The sequence below is a fragment of the Danio rerio genome, chromosome 3, assembly GCF_049306965.1.
Source record: "Danio rerio strain Tuebingen ecotype United States chromosome 3, GRCz12tu, whole genome shotgun sequence".
NCBI classification, from domain to species: Eukaryota; Metazoa; Chordata; class Actinopteri; order Cypriniformes; family Danionidae; genus Danio; species Danio rerio.
This window is the reverse complement of record NC_133178.1, coordinates 39,553,460-39,572,340: the sequence shown is the minus strand read 5'-3', so window position 1 is coordinate 39,572,340 and position 18,881 is coordinate 39,553,460. Positions and strand designations below refer to the sequence as shown.

At 35.3% G+C, this 18,881-nt stretch overlaps 1 protein-coding gene across 2 annotated transcripts in view; it reads left to right on the top strand.

Moving 5' to 3' along the window:
* Positions 1-12,814, top strand: part of rnf216 (ring finger protein 216) — a 59,806-nt gene extending 46,992 nt beyond the window's left edge. The window contains exons 15-18 of one of the 2 annotated variants that reach the window (XM_068219338.2): positions 1,763-1,985; positions 9,726-9,810; positions 12,256-12,556; positions 12,665-12,814. In XM_068219338.2, the coding sequence (XP_068075439.1) occupies positions 1,763-1,985; positions 9,726-9,810; positions 12,256-12,545 (598 nt within the window). In that variant the 3' untranslated portion in view covers positions 12,546-12,556; positions 12,665-12,814. Of the gene's footprint in view, positions 1-1,762; positions 1,986-9,725; positions 9,811-12,255 lie in introns of both variants that reach the window. The other variant, XM_682779.10, reaches the window with a different exon arrangement.
* Positions 12,815-18,881: the final 6,067 nt, after the last annotated feature.

Below are 18,881 nucleotides of genomic sequence, written 5' to 3'. Positions count from 1 at the left end.
GATGGGATACAGAGCAGTATTGTGCTTTCTATATGTTAGCTAGACCAAAATAACAGAGGCCAAATGAAAAAATTGGCTCAGTTTTAAAAGCTAGTGAACTGAAATATGCTGGGATTATAGCCATTAAAAACGGAAATAGTAGCAGATATTAAATTGTGCTCCTTATGTTTCATTTGTTAATGTTATTTAGATGAGCTGAACCAATATTAATGTCTTTGTTATTAAGTATTAACCCACATTCTGACGCTATGATAACCTCGGATAAAAAAAACACGGTTTCACTGTATTGTAATTACTGCTCAAAAATTTATAATTTATTTCTTTTCTCCCCCATTGAACACAATATATTTAATTTTAGGAAACATTTCAGTCAGGCTAAATCATTCAAATAAATCTTCGAAATCTGCTGTCTTCACATAAAAAAAAAAACATTAAAAAAACATTACATATAATATAGAAATGGTATTACAAAGTTTTTACACTTTTAAAATCTTGACTGAGACATTACGTTAGGTAGACCAAAATAATAGAGGCCAAATTAACAAGTCTGCTCCGTTTCAAAAGCTAGTGAACTGAAGCACTCTGGGATAAAAGTCATTAAATGGAAATAGCAGAAGATATCAAATAGTGCTTCATATGTGTCATTTGTTAATGTTGTTTTAATGGGCTGAACAAAATATGAATGTGTTATTAAATATTAACCAACAATCTTATTGTATGATAATCTTGGATAAAAAATATCACAGTTTTACGGTTTGACGGTATTCGGATTACTGCTCAAAAATATGTTTGTTTTTTTAATGTCTCAGTAAAAGAACTAAAACAACATCGAACACAATTTATTTTATTTTAGACAATATTTATAATATTTTGGATTAGTAAATGTGTCAGGCTAAATAATTAAAGTAAATAATTGACTTCTGCTGTCTTTATTAGTTTCAAAAACACAGATTTCATTACAACACATAAAAACACATAAATAACCCTTTCATATATGATAGGAATGGTTTAACAGAAATTTTTGGCGTTTTTAAAATTTTGACTGAAACAATATGTTGGGTAAACCAAAATAATGGAGGCCAAATGAACAAGTTGGTTCTGTTTCAAAAGCTAGTGAACCGAAGCCTGCTGGGATTAAAGCCATTAAACTGAAATAGCAGCAGATATCAACATATATGTGTCATTAGTTAATGTTGTTTAATTTAGCTGAACCAATATGAATGTGTTGTTATTAAACATTAACCAACATTAATGCTATTATTACAATACAAATATACTATTATTGCTTAATATATTGAATAATATGAACTAATTTGAATAATTTAACAAGTTTTAATAATTGTTTTCAACCATATTTAAAAAGTTCTGTTATTGCTTTAAAAATTTTTTGTCAAATTGATTTGGAAGATTTTTTAGTGGAATTATTATTATTAATAATAATAATTATTATTATTATTATTTTTTACATTAATTAAATTTTAAATCCTGTAAAAATCCCTTCCAGTATTAATGTTGAAGTCTGTCTTTTTTAGTTCAGTCTGTAGATAGCTAATACAGGAAGAATTAATCCACACTCTTAAGATTATTGTTTTTTTGGCGTTTTATTATACATTTATCAGGGAACAGGCACAAACGTTTAGACTCAAAGCCTGTTCTTCAGACATACTGAAGCCTCATTCACAACAACTGCTGCAAATGCTCTCTAGATAGGCAGCTCACCAGCATGTAAAGTGATCTCAGATTGGGTTTGTTTCCTGATCAGTGAGGAGAAGATGACGGCTGCCCGTGTCAGGAAGTGCCACAAGTGTGCCACAGGTCTGGTGAAGTCGGAGGGCTGCAACCGAATGTGGTGCCGCTGCGGCGCCTACATGTGCTACCTCTGCCGAGAGCCAATCAACGGCTACAACCACTTTTGCCAGCACGCCCGCTCGCCCGGTGCCCCCTGCAGACACTGCAAGAAGTGCTCGCTGTGGACGGACCCTACGGTAAAACATCACACACTACACTGTTTTTGTGTTAATTAGTGGAGATTATCCTTATAAAAATAGCAAATACCTTCACTTTCTGTACATCTACTAAGTTTACAACAGGTTTACGTCTAGGTTTAAGTCTAGGGCTGGGTATAGTTTTAGATATTGAAACGTCCCATTTTGATATTGATTCACACGCTTTCTATTCTTGATTCTATGAACTTAAATAAATACAAATGATATTTATATTTCTAAAACTGATCAGCAAATATCAGCTTCCAAATGGTGATTAAAAAAAACAAAAAGATTCCTTTTTCTTTTTTTTTCTTCGATACCTTCTGGTAACCCTACAACTCATTTATTTTGGCACTTCAAGCGAGACACTAGCTCCTAGATGTTGGCCTTGAGAGCAGTGTTTTCCTTATCAGTGTTAGACAGCTTCAATTGAACAACATTTACTTGATTTTCGATCTGAGTCATTCGGTCATTGTGATCTGAAAGGCTCGCTTTCATCGCGCCAATCGTTGCTGCTTGTTATCAAGGTCGCTCTGAACGAATCAGTTAAAGATCAGATTTGTCCCTATTTAGAAGTGTAATGATGTCATAATAATAAGAAGAATTATATTTCCTTACATCTATATAGTGCTTTTCTGGACACTCAAAGTACTTTACACATTGGGGGAAACTCCTCATCCACCACCAGCGTGCAGCATCCACCTGGATAATGCGACGGCAGCCATACTGTGCCAGACTGCACACCACACACCAGCTTATTGGTGGAGAGGAGACAGAGAGATGAAGCTAATTATGATATGGGTTATGGTAAGAAGGCCAGGATGCCAGGGTTAAACTCTTTTTGAAGGACATCATGGAATTTTTAACGATCTCTGTTTAACTTCTCATCCTTACTGAGCAGTATATAATCCCCTTCACTATACTGGGGCGTTAGGACCCACACAGACCCCAGGTAGCCTCACTACCACCACTTCTGGCAGCAACCTAGCTTTCTCATGTGGTCTCCCATCCAGGTACAGGTACAGCCCTGCTTAGCTTCAGTGGGCAACCATGTGAGAGTTGCAGAGAGCTAGCTGCCGGTCATGTCCTTTCTGAATTTTTCAAGATCCTTGACTAGAGACTTGATTGTGAGCGGCAAAAATGCGGGTTTGTTATCCACCATTTTGCTGCTTTGCTGGCCGGAATAAGCATGTTGAACTTGCGTCTGCTGTTTACCACCTGTCCTCGTGGATTTTTTTTTTTTCCTCTCCGCTGTCGCCACATGCTTGCATGGTTCAGGATCTGTAAAGCTACGCATCAATGAATTTGCTCTTCAGTGTTTGGACTCAGTAATGTCTTCAAACCACACTGAACTGAGCTAAACTTAACTGAACTTAAAGACTAAAAACTGAACTACCCTGATCCAGTTACGACCATTTATGTGAAGCTGCTTTGACACAATCTACATTGTAAAAGCGCTATACAAATAAAGCTGAATTGAATTTGCTCATTTTAAGTGGATCGATCGAAAATATGTACTCTGAATAAAAAAGAATGGTATATTATACATTAATGTACAAGTAGATAAAACTTGCTAATTCAGGAGCGGGAACCGGCGGATGTGCAACAACTTTAATCATAAGATAAACACAAAACAAAAGCACAATTTAAAGCCGTTTACAATACAGAATATGACATACATTATCAATGAAAAAAAACAAGAATTAAAAAATAATAATAATCAAGAACATGAAATAAATTGAGGGTAAGACATTTAAGAATCAATCACAGTATGTAGATTAAAGTCATTACACAATGAATAGTTCTGTTTGCTCTCCTATTTTCAAATAATGAAATTAAATTTAAATGATGACTAAATTCTTGCAAATAAAACAGGAAAGTATGGTTTGATATTAGTAAATTTGCATTTATGGAAAGGGAATTTACAAAGAAAACAAATAAAATGTATAACAAAACAAACATTTGTAGAGGCAGATTCATAATAACCAAAAATAATTTCTTTAAAATTAACAGAAGCATCTTGTTGTTTGGTCGTTGCGACTTGTAGTTTACATGTCTTAAATTTTTTGAGAGGTGAGCATTAACGTCTGCATCAGCCACGGTTAAAGCTATGTGAGCATACGTGTTCGCTTGAGTATAAATCAGCCTTTAATGCAAAACAGAAATACTCTGGGACACAAGGTACTGCTGCACATTTGACCTTTTGACACGTTTGTTGCACAGAAGTAGTCACCCTCACACTTTTTTGTGTATTTTTTTGCATACATTTTTCCACTTGTGTTTAACTTCCTCCACTACAGCACACAAACAACTGCTCAAAAGTTTGTCAGAAGAAGTTACAAATCATGAAAGAAAATGAATTGGAATTTAACTCATGAACAAATCCTAAATGAGCTGCATTTTCTGCCTGCTCAACTAGATCGTTATGAGTGCAAATCATGTTTTACTCTAATTTCTCAAGGCACATGAACAAAAGCTCTAATCTTATTGGTCAACCAGTTTTTAATACGACACATCAAACCAAAAAAATGAGCCTGCGACATAATACAAATAATAAAAAATCATGTTTTTATGCATGCTGTTTTGCATGTCTGTGTGCATGCTCACTTTAGCACCTTTTGTTTAGTCATAAGGTGTTAAACGTGGGCGATCATCACCCCAGTGTGCACAAACCTTAATGCAACATGAGGTTCCTCCTTCTCTTTATTTTTGCTGCTCGTGTTGTGGTGTGATTGGAGCTGTTAGTGATTTATTCTAATTACATTATTTAAAAAAATCCAAAATGCCCATATTATGCAATTTTAATGGATCCTAAAATAATGTTCTCACTATATATTACAACATTATCTCTGCTGTCAGTATTTGAAACTTGTAAAAGTGAGGTTTCACAGTATCAATTCAGGTTTGAGTCATCATCCTGTCCAAGTGCATGCACTATGGTTTCACTTTCGCTGCTTTGAAAACTTTATCACAAACCAAACTCAATCTCGGATACAAGAGATAGTGTTAAATGGTTTGTATAAACATGTAAAGCTTGAAGTTCGTCACCTCTGCTTAAATCAATCAACGTTTTTTTCTTTGTTTTCTTTTCATCAATTCTTGACCAATCAAATGCTCTCTAGTGTCTGACATGCGCTTGAGCTCAACCACTCTCATTGCCAGAGTGATGATCAAACAAGGCACTATTAGCTGTTTTTTAAAGGGGAGGAGCTACACTGTCCACCCTCTCTTTATGTTTCAGTTAAGATTACTTCAAATATTGAGTAAAAATGCACATTTCAAAGCACTTCAGTGGAGCTTTAATAAAATGTTCTCAGATAAAGGGTTGACACCATCTAATAAATTGCAACCAGATTTATATGCAGATTGAATTTGCTATGCTTGTGGGTTTTTTTTGCCTAACATTTTATGAATCTTAAATAATGTGATTTATAAATGTAATAATGTGATAAATTAAAAGTAGCAGTCAGCCGCCCTGTTAAATACTGTCATCAGCTTCACCCAACCTCTCTTAATCAACACAAAGCGAAGTCAATGTCAAAATGAAGATTATAGTCTGGTGTTATGCAAATTTGCCACAAATCTTTATAGATTGTGCAGAAACTGATGATGATTTCAGGTAGTCTGTATCTGGATCAGAATTACAGTCACAGAATCGCTTTTTCTTTCTTTTGAGAGGCTAAAATGTGTCTGTGGTACTCTTTGTGCCGTGAAACTTTCCAGACCTTTTACTTTACTAGTTACACATTGTTCAACATTAAAAGCAATATCTGAAAAAGCATAATATCCACTTTTAGCCCTTTATCAGGTAAAGATATATATATATATATATATATATATATATATATATATATATATATATATATATATATATATATATATATATATATATATATATATATATATATATATATATATATATATATATAAGATGAAATAGTTCTGTTGACTATTATAATATGACACTTTCGGCCATACTTTTTTCCAGTAACGAGTAATAAAATTAATGGCTGTTATTGGAGACCACTAACGCTGTTACCTTTAATGACGATTTAATGCGTGTTACTATAATTGAGAACACTGAAGTGGTTTTCATGCGAGCAGCGTCTCTCTCAGCCAAAGGACCTCTCTTTCTCTGGGGTGTATGTGTGTGTGTTCGGGGTTGGGGCGGGACACATAACCAACCAGTAATGATCATTGGTGTGTGTCTGTGAATGTGATGTAACTGAGAACGTGATGATGATTGGATGGATAGAGTAGATTGCCATCATTTACCAATCAGAGGCTGATTAGTGTGGGTTCACACACACCAATCAGAGGCTGATTAGTGTGGGTTCACACACATGCACAGTCAGTCGCACACGCCAATGACCAGGAGTCAGAACGATGGCAAATAAAACAAGCAGCAGCACTACTTTTCCCTTGTTGAGGTTAAAGGCAAGACTGTTTATGTATCGTGCAACTTATGCCCAGGAAATAAAAGAGTCTCTGAGTCGGTGATGTTATTCTAATCTAATGAAGAACCTCACCTCGTCACATGCTGCCATAAAATTAGTGGCTACACATGTGATAATGTGAGCTCTGCTACCAAAAGAGGAGACGAAGCCACAACGTCAAAGCAAATAAAACAAAAACCAAAAAAAATTCTCCACTGCAAACACTTATTACTCAGACAGAATTTAACTAAATAGTATCTAGATATATAGTTAAGGACATGCTGCAGTTGTCTCTTACACTGTCCCACAACACCATTTAAATAGTGTAGATCAGTGTACAATGTTTTATATTTATTTTATAGTCATTTGACGAATATTTTTTTTTAAAGTAATGCAATAGTTACTTTCCCTGGTCATTAGTTACTTCTATAATTAATTAACTATGTAGTATGAGATACTAACTCAGTTACTATTTGTGAGAAGTAACTAGTAGTTAATTACTCTTTAAGAGGAACAGGCCCAACACTAACTATAAAGGCTTGGTTGTATTTCAGGTTACTTTAACTTTTAGAAATAAAAGGAAACTTTTGGGAAAAAATGAAACTCACTGCATCAGATTGACAGAACGTAACGTGATGAATTGATAGTTTGTTCTTTATAAGAGTCCTGCAGTCTCAGGATAAACAGCAGGTAATGTATGTGTAATGGCTTTGTGTCAGTTTTGTATACAGAACGTATGAGAGGTACTTCAGAGAAGTGTGCTTGCTGTCGTGCATGTTGATGGATTAGCAGTTCTCGGAGGTTTACAGCATAAATACTGCTGATACCACAGTCAACCGTTATGCATTATATAGATGAGTAAAGTGCTCGTTCATTATTTACAACTCACAGGACGTTTTATTTTATTAGGATTCCTTTTTTGATTATTATTCAATCATCATTAGTAAAAAATAAACCAAGCAATACCCTAATCAATCATCATTTATTGCATACACGGATGCGAGAACAGATCATGTTTGTGTTTTTTGTACAATTATTGAATACAATGTTTATGGTAAACTGTAGACTGAAATAACCAACAATACAACCATGAAGAAAGAGCGTGCAGTTTATCAGATGTGTGTGGAGGTTTTGTTGTAGCAATGGCAGGTTTTTGGTGCTGTTTTGTTTTGGAAGTATAAAGTTGAATTTTAATTAGTGAAAATAAGATAAAGTTATGCATCTTTTATCTTTTTATGAATTCAAAGTGAAGCTTAAAACTTTCTGTTGTGAACAGCAGTTTAGTTTCCCCATGTTAAGCTTAAATTAAGAACTTTACTGGACCTTTTCCATGATTATTTCTTTGTGTATGGATCTCTAGAATGTGTCCATTGGGTGCAAAAACAGTAGTTGTGTTATTTGCTGTTTATAAAGCAGTAGCACTGAATGAAACTGTGAAACAAACACAAATCACTAAAATTAACCTGCAAAAAGTTTCATGTCAATATGTTCGGATGATATACCCTAACTAGGTGTTTGAAGTAACACAGGAGTACAAATCAATCTCTGAAAAGTTTGTTTGAACCAGTTCTGTGAAGCGAACTGTCAGAGCTCATCTGTTTGTTGACATGTATCTGACTTCTTATCATTATAATCAAGCGAGAGTTAAACTTAAATGAGTTCTTTTAAGTGTTTAACTGCCCCACCAAGAAAACAAATTTTGGATTGCATTTCTTAACTCTTAATGTTGCTAGTTAACACACTCAATGCTGCTTTTTTTTTTTTTCAACACATCCATCATTTCTAAAATATCAATCTCTGCCAAATGATTGAAATGTCAGTTTACGGTAAAAGTAATCTGAAAATATGAAGTGTAATAAATAATCAAAATAAAACATTTCTGATTACTAAATCATCTTGATTTTTGAAGTATGCCATAAAATATTTCAAATTAATAGTTAACATGTTTTCTTGTTTGTTTGTTGTTGTTGTTGTTTTTTACAATAGCGTCAAGTGTAGTAGTGCAACAGAATTATGTTTGTTAGATTTTCTTGTAAACCAGCAATGCTGTGTGTGTAAACCATTATTTAAAATGGTCATTCTTTAAATGACTTTATCAGTTATTATTTAAAACAGTCAAAACATGGTCAACCACTTGGTAGAGCAGGCAGTTAAATTATACTCAAAAATAATCTTAAATAATCAATTCTTGTTGGTACAATCAATTCCAAAATTTGACAAATTTTCAACTCAACTCCCTGCCCTATTCGCTTATTTGCAATTTTTCGACTGTTATTTGAAAATTTTGCATCCAGTTATTTCCCATTTTTGAAGTATCCTTGTGTGATAGTGGGATTATAATATCTAGAACCAATAACATAATGAATTTTTTAAATTTGGTAACTTAAGTTGAATCTGAAGGAGACTGATCAGCTAGATTTGTGCTTAAAGGTTCATTCACCCAAACATGTATATTAACCCAAACAGAAAAGTGTTATTAGTGTTTAATATGATTACAGTTGAACTACTGAAGTCACGTGTGTCAACAATGTTTTTAGTTCCTTTTCTGGACTTTGAAATTATCTTGACCATTGCTGTCTAGCGAAGATGACGGAGCTCTCTGGTGGAATCGAAAATATATTCATTTACATTTTAAAAACGACCAAAGATCTCATGAGATTGTAATGACGTGAAGGTTTATAATTTTTTTTTATTTTATTTAATGTGTTATTTTAATTAGTTAGTTATCATGTGCGTTCATGGTCACCATAAATAGCACAAACCTTCCTCTCACAGTCTTCAGTTGTTGTCCTGTGGGAACTATAAATCTCTGTTTGGCACAACATGAGGATGAGTAAATGATGACGGAATCGTCATCTTCTGGGGAAACTATCCCTAAGCAGTGAGAAATGCTCTTCCGGTTGATCCAGGAGTTCCACTAATTATCCGGTTAAGGCATTTGAATGCTGTTTTTTGTGTGAAGAGCGCAGTCAGGGTGCCGTCCTGCTGGCAGCCCGGGGGCCGCAATTACCCCAGCATTCAGAGCTGTGCCTAATCACCTGGCACCAAACACACCAGGCTGACTGCTGAACTTGAGCTGTTTTGTGTTTGAGCGATGAAGTTCATCTGATGTCCCGCTTCTGCCCCGGCTCTGATATGGACATTGGCATCAGATCGTTTCTGGCAAGGTTTGCTGGTCTTTTTCACATGGTTGAACAGTAACCGGAGAGTATAATTGCTGTGCCTTTTTGAAAGGCTTTTTTGTTTGCTCTGCTTTTCTATTTCTTCTAACAATCTCTGTTTCGGTGTCTTTTTCAATCCACAGCAAGACGATGAGCGAATCATTCAGGAGATTCAAAAAGAAGGTGAAGCGGAGTTAAATAAGAAGACCACTCAGCCGAATCAGCCAGGTCAGTCTTCTGGATGACACTAAACCAATGCTCTCGAACTCAATTGCTGAAGGGCCACAGCTCTGCAGAGTTTAGCTCCAACCACCTCCAATAGGCTATTTGCACAGCTAGTGTTTTCAGCCAACAATAAACTTCTGGTGAAAGATTAATGTGACTGTTTTCAATTTCATAAGGTTTTATTTGCAGCATCGATGTTGTTATGTAATTAAAGTACAGTCAGTTATAAATATATATATATATATATATATATATATATATATATATATATATATATATATATATATATATATATACATACACACACACACACACACACATATATATATTATTAATATATATATTTGGTTGTTTAAGTAAAACGAGATGAAAGACTGTTGCACCATCAGTAGCAACAGGTTAGCACAGAAACTCCATTGAGAATACTGAGGTAAAATAAATTTCCATTCTTTAAAGACATGGCAAGAAAAAAATGGAATTCAGTTCAGTGCTTCTTATTGTATATTAGGCAGTTAAGATCATTGATTTTAAAGAAATCAGATCTTAAATGTGGTGATTTTGTAATGGCACGACTTGAAGCGTTTGGGCTGGCTGACTGAATGAAAAGTCTGTGTGCTTATACCCACATTCACACACTGTAAAACCTACCAGTCAAAATCACTAAAATAAATAAGTTGGTTTGTCCTTTTGATAATTTAAAAAAAAAAGTTACTTTGACTTAATGAGAAAGAGTTATGGTAACTCATAAACTGATTATATTAAGCAGAACTCCAACCTAATGAGTTATGAATGCATTAATTTATTTATTTTTTTTATTGTGGGAACTTAATAAACTGGTATAAGATTCTGACGGTATGGTGACCTTGGATAAAAATATCATGGTATAACGATATTGTAATTACCACTCAAAATATATTCTTTTTAAATGTCTGGCTAAAAAACAAAAACTTTATTCCTCTTTTAAACTCAATATATCTTATTTTGAGAAACATTTAAAATATTGTGGAACATTAAACATGTCAGGCTAAATTAATTATTGACTTCTGCTGTCTTCATTTGTTTTTACAATTTAAAACGACATCTTTGGATATGTTTTTCTGCTGGAGATATGGTTGTCCTAAAAATTGTTTTTAAAAAAAATTTTTTTAAAAATTGTACACATACCTTAGGAACGGTATTGCAGAAAATTTTGACAATTTTAAAACCTTGACTTTTCCAAATTGCAGTATACCTTGAAAACGGTTATCGTCCCATGTCTAATCTTAACTCTAATGCTAGAAGCAATACCAAAGCCATTTGAGTAGCTATATAGTTCTTTGGACTTAAATTGCTCTGTTAACTAAACTTGATTTGCTAACTGAATTAAAAATGTTTACGTTACTAATTCTCTAAGATTTTGATGATATTAACACAACTAATATACGTGTATTTAGCTCAAGATATATATATATATATATATATATATATATATATATATATATATATATATATATATATATATATATATATATATATATATATATTAGTTGTACTAATATCATAGTTTACAGTACTCAAACCATTTTGTTTCAAAACTTAAATGGATTGCCGCAATCAGTTTCCTCAAACAGTTTGAGTTAAGTTATTGGGTTTTACAGTGCATCTGCTTAATAGTCTCTGGTATTCCTTAATTAGTTAGATTAACTGTGTTTGATTAGGATTGGAGCAAAACTGTGCAGAGCCTCTTGCCCTCCAGGAATCAAGTTTGAGACCTATGATTTAAACTAGAGGTCCTTAACCCTGTTTCTGGAAATCTACTTTCTTGCAGATTTAGCTTCAACCGTTGTCAAACACAACTATATCAAATGAGGGTGCTTACGCTGTGGCTATGACTGTAAAACAATGTTTTAATGCATTGCAAATGGCGAAGGCGCTTCGCAAGTCACTTAAGGAGGAGTCGTGAATTAATTTAGCTAAACTGCGACATAATCATCTTCAGGAAATATTAACAAAGATCCATCGGCTAATGTTTTCCCTCCCTTCTCTCTCTCTCTCTGTTTATGTTGGTAAAGCGCTGTCAACAAATATTTGTCCTCCACATCCTATAAGATGGGAGAGTGCATCAGACTACGCCTTTTTGGACTAATCCAGTTACCGCAGTACTTTTTGAGACCTCTTTGAAAAGGTGGTCTTGGTACGCTTTTTTGGTCCTCTTTTGGTGCGCACTCTGGCGATTGCAACATTCTCACCTGCCCAAACGAACCGCACCAAGAGGGAAAACAAACTCTAGTGCGATTCAACTGAAGTAAATAAGGCAGGTGTAAAGACCCTATGTAGGACGTAGAGTACTTAAATAAAGACGAGTGTCTTTAGCTAAACTCAGCTAAACTCTGCAGGAAGGTAGAGCTGCTTTAAACTGACTCATAGACTGGAGTCAGTTTTAACGATGTTTTGCAATCTGTCCTCCAGAAACCACAGGGAAGAGAGTGGGCCCTCCGCCTGAGCCCATCCCAGCCAAGCGTCCTCGGGTGACGCCGCCAGCCCCAAACGCAGCTCCTCAGGCTGTCCGTGCACCGCTGCTCATCCCGCAGGTCATGCTGCCCGGCCCGCAGCGCCTCTTCCTTCAGCCCATTCCAGCCCCATACGTGCCCCCGCTGCCCAACCTCCCCCCGGTGAACTACCAACCTCGAAATCTAAACTTTGACTTCAATATGCCTATGCACTATGGACCACCGCATCGCTTCTTCAGACCTCTTTGAGGACCACCACGGTACAAAGAGACACTTTTGAACTCTTAAATAAAAAAATCCAGGCTTCTGTGTCTTAACTGTTAGCCCTCACTGTTTTTTGTTGTTTTTTTCTACGTATTTTGTAACAGGAACCAAACTGATTTTCGGGAGAGTTTTAAGGACACCTGTTGGATTTACTTCTATGTTGAAAGTCATTTTTTGAACAACACGCAGAGTCAATAATAAGAACTTCTGTTAGTTTTCAGTTGAATAAAACAAAGACCTTGATGGAAATTTAACCGGTTTGTTTGCAAAATCAGTCAAATTCAAATGAAATGAAATGAAATGAAATGAAATGGGGGAAAAAAAAAAACATTTGGTGTTGACTGGGGTTTCTCCTGTAAGGTTAGCAACACAGCTCTCTACATTTAGCAAACGGTTCATACAGTTTTGTGGAAGCCCAAATGCGAAGATCACCTCTTAATACAGCGTTTGCTCTGTACTGCCTGTTTTGCTACTGACATTTGCGCTTCCTGATTAAAAATTTGAGGTAAGTTCTTAATGTTAATTCATATAAATGAATTCATGAAGTTGATCAAACATAACAGTAAACATTTATTATGTTTATTTGTTAATGGAATCACACATATATTAACCCGTATGTGCTGTTGGAGATGTTTTCATCCTCTCTGGGGTGATTTTGTGTCTTAATTTTGCCACAACTGTCTTAGCTAGCAGAATGATTTTTGGTGACGACATCCTATTTTCATAGATATTTTGGGAAAATCCTTTGAAGTTTAAAAACTGAGCTATTCACTCCGGGCAAATTTACTAACCTTTTATCATGTTCAGGATGAAAACATCCACTGAATGAAACTGCTGTAAAAATGCATCAGATTAATATTCTTTTTCATTTTTTGCATAAATCTGTTAATCAACCTCAGTCCTGATCAAAACTACTAAATTGCTTGGATAATTACAGGATTTTAACTCTTTAATTGCCAAATTCATAAATGATGTCACTGAATTGATGATAAAGCACACAAAATGATGTATTTTCAATATAAAAAGTAAGTGTTGACTGGATTTTTGTTTTTATCTTTTATCAAAGTTTTGGACGTGTGAAATAACATTGCCTTTGTTTTTTTATTAACTTTCATTTTTTTCTCCCTAATAAAAATCCATTTTTTTCACCAAATCAGTCACATCATTTGGGAATTTGGCAATTAAAGATTAAAAATCCTGAATTTTCTAAACAATTGAGTAGTTTTGATCAGGACTGAGGACAGATTTATGCAAAAAAAAAAGAAAAAAAAAGAAATCTATATTAATCTGATACATTTTTACAGCTGTTTAATTTAGTGGATGTTTTTAAAAAACAAAAGGGTAGTACATTTAAACAGTGCAAAAGGGTTAAGAAGCACAGCGGTTTCCAAATAACCTGTTCACATCAAAGTCATTGACTATAACAATAACAATCACAGTATCAAAAAGATTTTTTCTAGATGCTGAATTATAAAAACAAAAGAGATCAAAAACGGTGTGGATCATTATTTTCTCTAGTCTAGACCTTATCATTCTAGCAGAGCCAGTCTAAACCAATAGGCGTGGTAAGCAGCCACATAAGGCCCCGGGGAATTAGGGGGCCTCGACCAATACCAATAAGCCTATAATAGTCATATAGCTCATTTATCATTTAAAAAAATATATGAAATTTTACAATCTGTTGTCAAAACTGTTTGAAAAAACAATATTTTTTTCATATAAATGTTTAATATTTTAACATTTATGTTAAATAACATAGGGGCCCCCATGGAAAATGAACTGTTCCTTTCAAACTGCACACGCGCAAGGAGTGAGCGGTTCAAAGAGACTGCAAGCAATAAGAGTAGAGGTTGGTAGACTGCAAGTGTGTTTTGAGAACGTTTTGGAAAAAAGACGAATTAATATAATGGAAAACAATTTTACATTGAGACGATAAAGGTTCCTTTAAATATTAAAATAAAAAATATATACTTTAAATATATTTTTAACATGCAGGTTATTTACAAAAAAAAAAAAAAAAACTAATCTACAAAGGAAAAATATCTATAAAGAAAGAGAATGTTTTGACTTTCAAGGTTAGAGCCCCCAAATCACCAAGTCCGCCCCTGCATTCTAGGTGTAAACAGGCCATAAATGTTTAAGCTCTTTAAAGCAGGACGTTTTATTATTATAATTTTTTTTTTTATTGTTCATCAGTAAGAAAAACTTTTAGTGTCATCAATATTGTCTTTTATCTGTTATTGTCCTTGATGTGAATGGGCCTTTCAAATAAATATTGAAGTAACGTCATGTGACACTGAAGACGTGATGCTGAAAATTCAGCTTTGAATAGGTAATACAAATTTTGTTAAATTTTTTATTTTTAATTTTGCAACATTTCTGTCCTTTAGTGACCCCACTAAACACAAGTGGTCAGACTCTTAACCTCAACATCCATGAAATTTGCGCAGTTTTTCTCTTTTAAAGCGCCCATTTCATGCGTATTCAGCATCATATCCAGCTCTAGCTGTGTTGTCACATTTTTAAGATCCTGTCTGATCGGCAGCACAAAGGGAAGTGGATGCAGAGCAACAATAAACAGATGTAAATAGCATGGTCGAGGATATTCAAATTTAATTAGACAAGAGACATTTCTTTGTTCTGGAAGATCCACACAGTGAGCCTGAAAGCCTCTCTCTCATGGATGCTTTTAAATTTAGGTCCAGTTATACATCAGTGAAGACGGATGAAATCTTCCAAACGTGTTTACTGACTCATTTTCTCCATTATTTGAAACACGATCCAATGTGTTGGGCACATTGCTTAACTTTAAAAGGTCTATTGTGGGCAGGTCTCTTCCAAAAAGTTTTGTTTGTGTCTGTAAATTAGCTTGTTTAAACTTCAACTTGATGGGAAATATACTAGAAATACTATAGAATTAGATAAAACGCACAAAACTCCTGAATTTTATTCACTATTAAACGATCAATCATTGGCTCCTGTTCTAGAAGACGGGCTTTATTCACCACATAACTATAGATGATTGGCTCCTAAACTAGAAGGCGGGCTTTATTCACCATGTAGAGATCGATGATTGGCTCCTGTACTAGTAGGCGGGGCTTTATTCAGCATATTGATCATTACTCTGTATTATAGAGTCTTTTGGTATAGCTAAGCTCTTTCTTGTGTGGAACACAACTTTATTGTTAATGTTACTTGTATGCATTGGACTGCGTTTGTCAAACTCATTGCGAGACAAGACAGCCGGAGTATTTATTTAAAATGTCATTGAATGCAAATGTTTATTATAGAAGTCCCCTTAGCCAATAAGAATGAATTACAGGTAAGCCCTCCCCATAAGAGCTTTGTGCAAGAATCGCAAATGTAAATTTGAGAAACGTAAACTCTGGCAGCGCAATCGAAATTGCATTTAAAGAAATCGAAGCAGAGAGTGAACCGAACTAATAATACACTTTTCCTAAAGACGGTATTTTTTTTTCTCGATTGTTTTTTAATTCGTTAATTTTTTTTTTAACTTGTACTTGTTTGTGCAAAAGTTTCGAGCATTTTATTTGGCACAAATCTATTTCCATAAAATACCAGCTGTTCAGATTTGGTTTTTATATCAGTGTGTTCTTTATAGTAACGGAAACATTATCGAATTACCCAATATGTTGTTAATAATAATTGAACAGGTAAAAGCACCAGCACACGTTTTTAATCACAACTTTTTAAAGACATCTGTGGCATTTGCGCATAAATCATCTATAGTCATTGCGCATAAGTCATTTATTTTTATTTTACAGGCTCTGCTGATCAGACACTGAACATTTGATAAAAGGTATTCATGGTTTTTTTATTTATCTTTTACTTTAATAAAAGAGCTGCTCAATAATTTAGTCTCGGTGTCAGAAGATCTTCCCTTTGTCACGGTGAAGCTGGTGTCATTCAGCACGTAATGTCCACAGAGTGTTTATTGTGTTGTGTTGCGTGACTGCTCTATTGGTGTGACGGCAGGTCAGTCAATCTCCTGCAGAGTCCAGTTCTCTTGCCCAGAGCTTCAACAAAGAGCCAGAGCTGTTGATGGAGCCTGCAGGACCTCCCGCTCCTCTGCCCCGGGCTCTATTCACACGCCTTACAGTAAGCCGAGGTGATTACAGAAGCCTTTTCTTTTGGTGAAATGAAAGAAAGATTATTGTGTCAATCGAATCCAAAGAAACAATCCTGAAGAGGAAAAAAACAAGACAACCTGTCTGTTATCTCTGTCCATCTGTTGTCATTGGCGTATCTGAGCACACCTGACACGGTGTAGGCAAATGAAGTGTCTCGGTTTGACATTGTAACCTCCTAATGGGTCAGCAGATGGAGGATCTTAAGGCCTGTGGGCTCTCAGGTGTGAAGGGTCAACCCTGGCAGCTTGTGCTCCAATGCAGCCACAGCATAAAGCTTCCTGAAACTGGATCTGTTCCTCTGAATCTTCTGCATCTCGTCTCATAACAGCAGAGATAATCTCAGGCCACCAGTTTTTAACTCTCATCTCATGAGAGATTTGTCTGTCTTCAGTATGAGTGACAAACTCACTAGGAAAAGCATGGCAAGCCTTGACTCATTTGACAAAAACAAGCCCATTAAAATGTTGATAAATCCAAATATTAACAATGTGGCCTGCAAAATATGTCCCCGTCAAATTTGATTCCTTTATCAAAAACACTGCCTTATTACCAATGGCCAATTGGCCATGTACCCTAAATTTGCAGATGAAGTTCACATTCACAACACTCCTTTTATGCACAGAGGCCATTCTGTAAATGGAAATCAGCTTTCAACAACTGAAATAAAGGGGTGGTTCACTCAAAAATAAAATCCACTTAGATTGAAAGATCAAGGAAAACCCACACCTGCCTGCAGACCCTCCTTCATCAGAGAAGTGGTTGAAAGTGAACACTCAAAAGTGAGACTTGTTTAAATGCCAGGGCGAACGGTATAGTGCCTTCATGTGATCAGACCAATGAAAATAGACTGAAAGGACACACCAAGACGACGGTCAGCTGTTAGTCAGCATCAGTGAGTGTCTGTTCAGCCATTTTGTTTGGTGTTTTCCACACGTTGCCTCTCACCGGGTTAACTTCAGAGCAAGTTGGCCCAATTCAACATGTAGAATTAGTATCTTTTATTGGATAAAGATGTTCTGGTTATTTAACAATGAATCAGAACACAAGAACAAAAACTGAAGTGACAAAACTAGGATTTAAGTGAAGAGGGAACTCAACCAAACTGACTTTTGGTCAATTATCAGACATATTTTCAGAAGTGGATCTCTCAGTTGTGAGTGACAAAACTCAGAATGGTAAACGCTGTTTTGGTTAGGCTTTGGATCTGCACCTTTCATGTTCTGGTTTCTCTTTTTGGAATGAGAAAACAGAAAATGTGCTCTCAAACGCGCACGTGGTTCAGATGTTTCTTTGGTGTGTTCACATGCAGCTTTTGGTCCAGACGAGACTAGACACAGGCGATGCGAGATGACAACACATCAGTTGGTGTGTCCGGGGCTCTAATAGCAGGTGTGAGTAGAACCCTACTGACCCTTGACTTGAGTTTCATTATTCTGTTGAACACAGTGCTGTAAAGTAACTAATTACAAATACTCAAATTACATAGTTTTCCTCAGGAATTGTAATTTGGTAGTTTTAAAATGTGTACTTTTACTTTCCCTTGAGTACATTTATAGTTATGTATCGGTACTTTTACTCCACGACTTTCCTTCAACCTGCAGTCACTACTTAATTTTTTTCTTGTCTATGGGGATTAGAAAAATCAGTCTGTGATTCCTGTCCAATCAAATCACACATATAAAGTAAATCGCATCATAATGAGCTACCTCAAGACATGTGCGATTTATAATTGCAACAAACTGTTTGGGAGCATTAAAAGTGTCCAAGACGATGTCCACAACCTTTACACGCATTGACCCAGAGTCTGTTTAGATGCATGTCGGTCATCAGAAAATTAGAGATGTTTACTGATGACAGAAATGGCCTTTAACACCCAGCAGGCACAAGACATCGACATGATGTCAGATTAAAGTTGTTCCCCAACATCATGAGACATTGCATTTTGTTTGAAAATGCAAATCAGGTTAGTCAAAACTCAATGTCAGGTATATGTCAATGCCCAACTCAAAATCAACTAAAAATCAACATCTAATGATGTTACAGCTTGACGTTGTGTGGACGTTACCACTATGACGTCTATCAGATGTTGGATTTTGGTTGCTATACCTGAAAAATAAATGTCAGTATTTGACATCAATATGATGTTGGTTAAAGATGTTGACTTAATGTT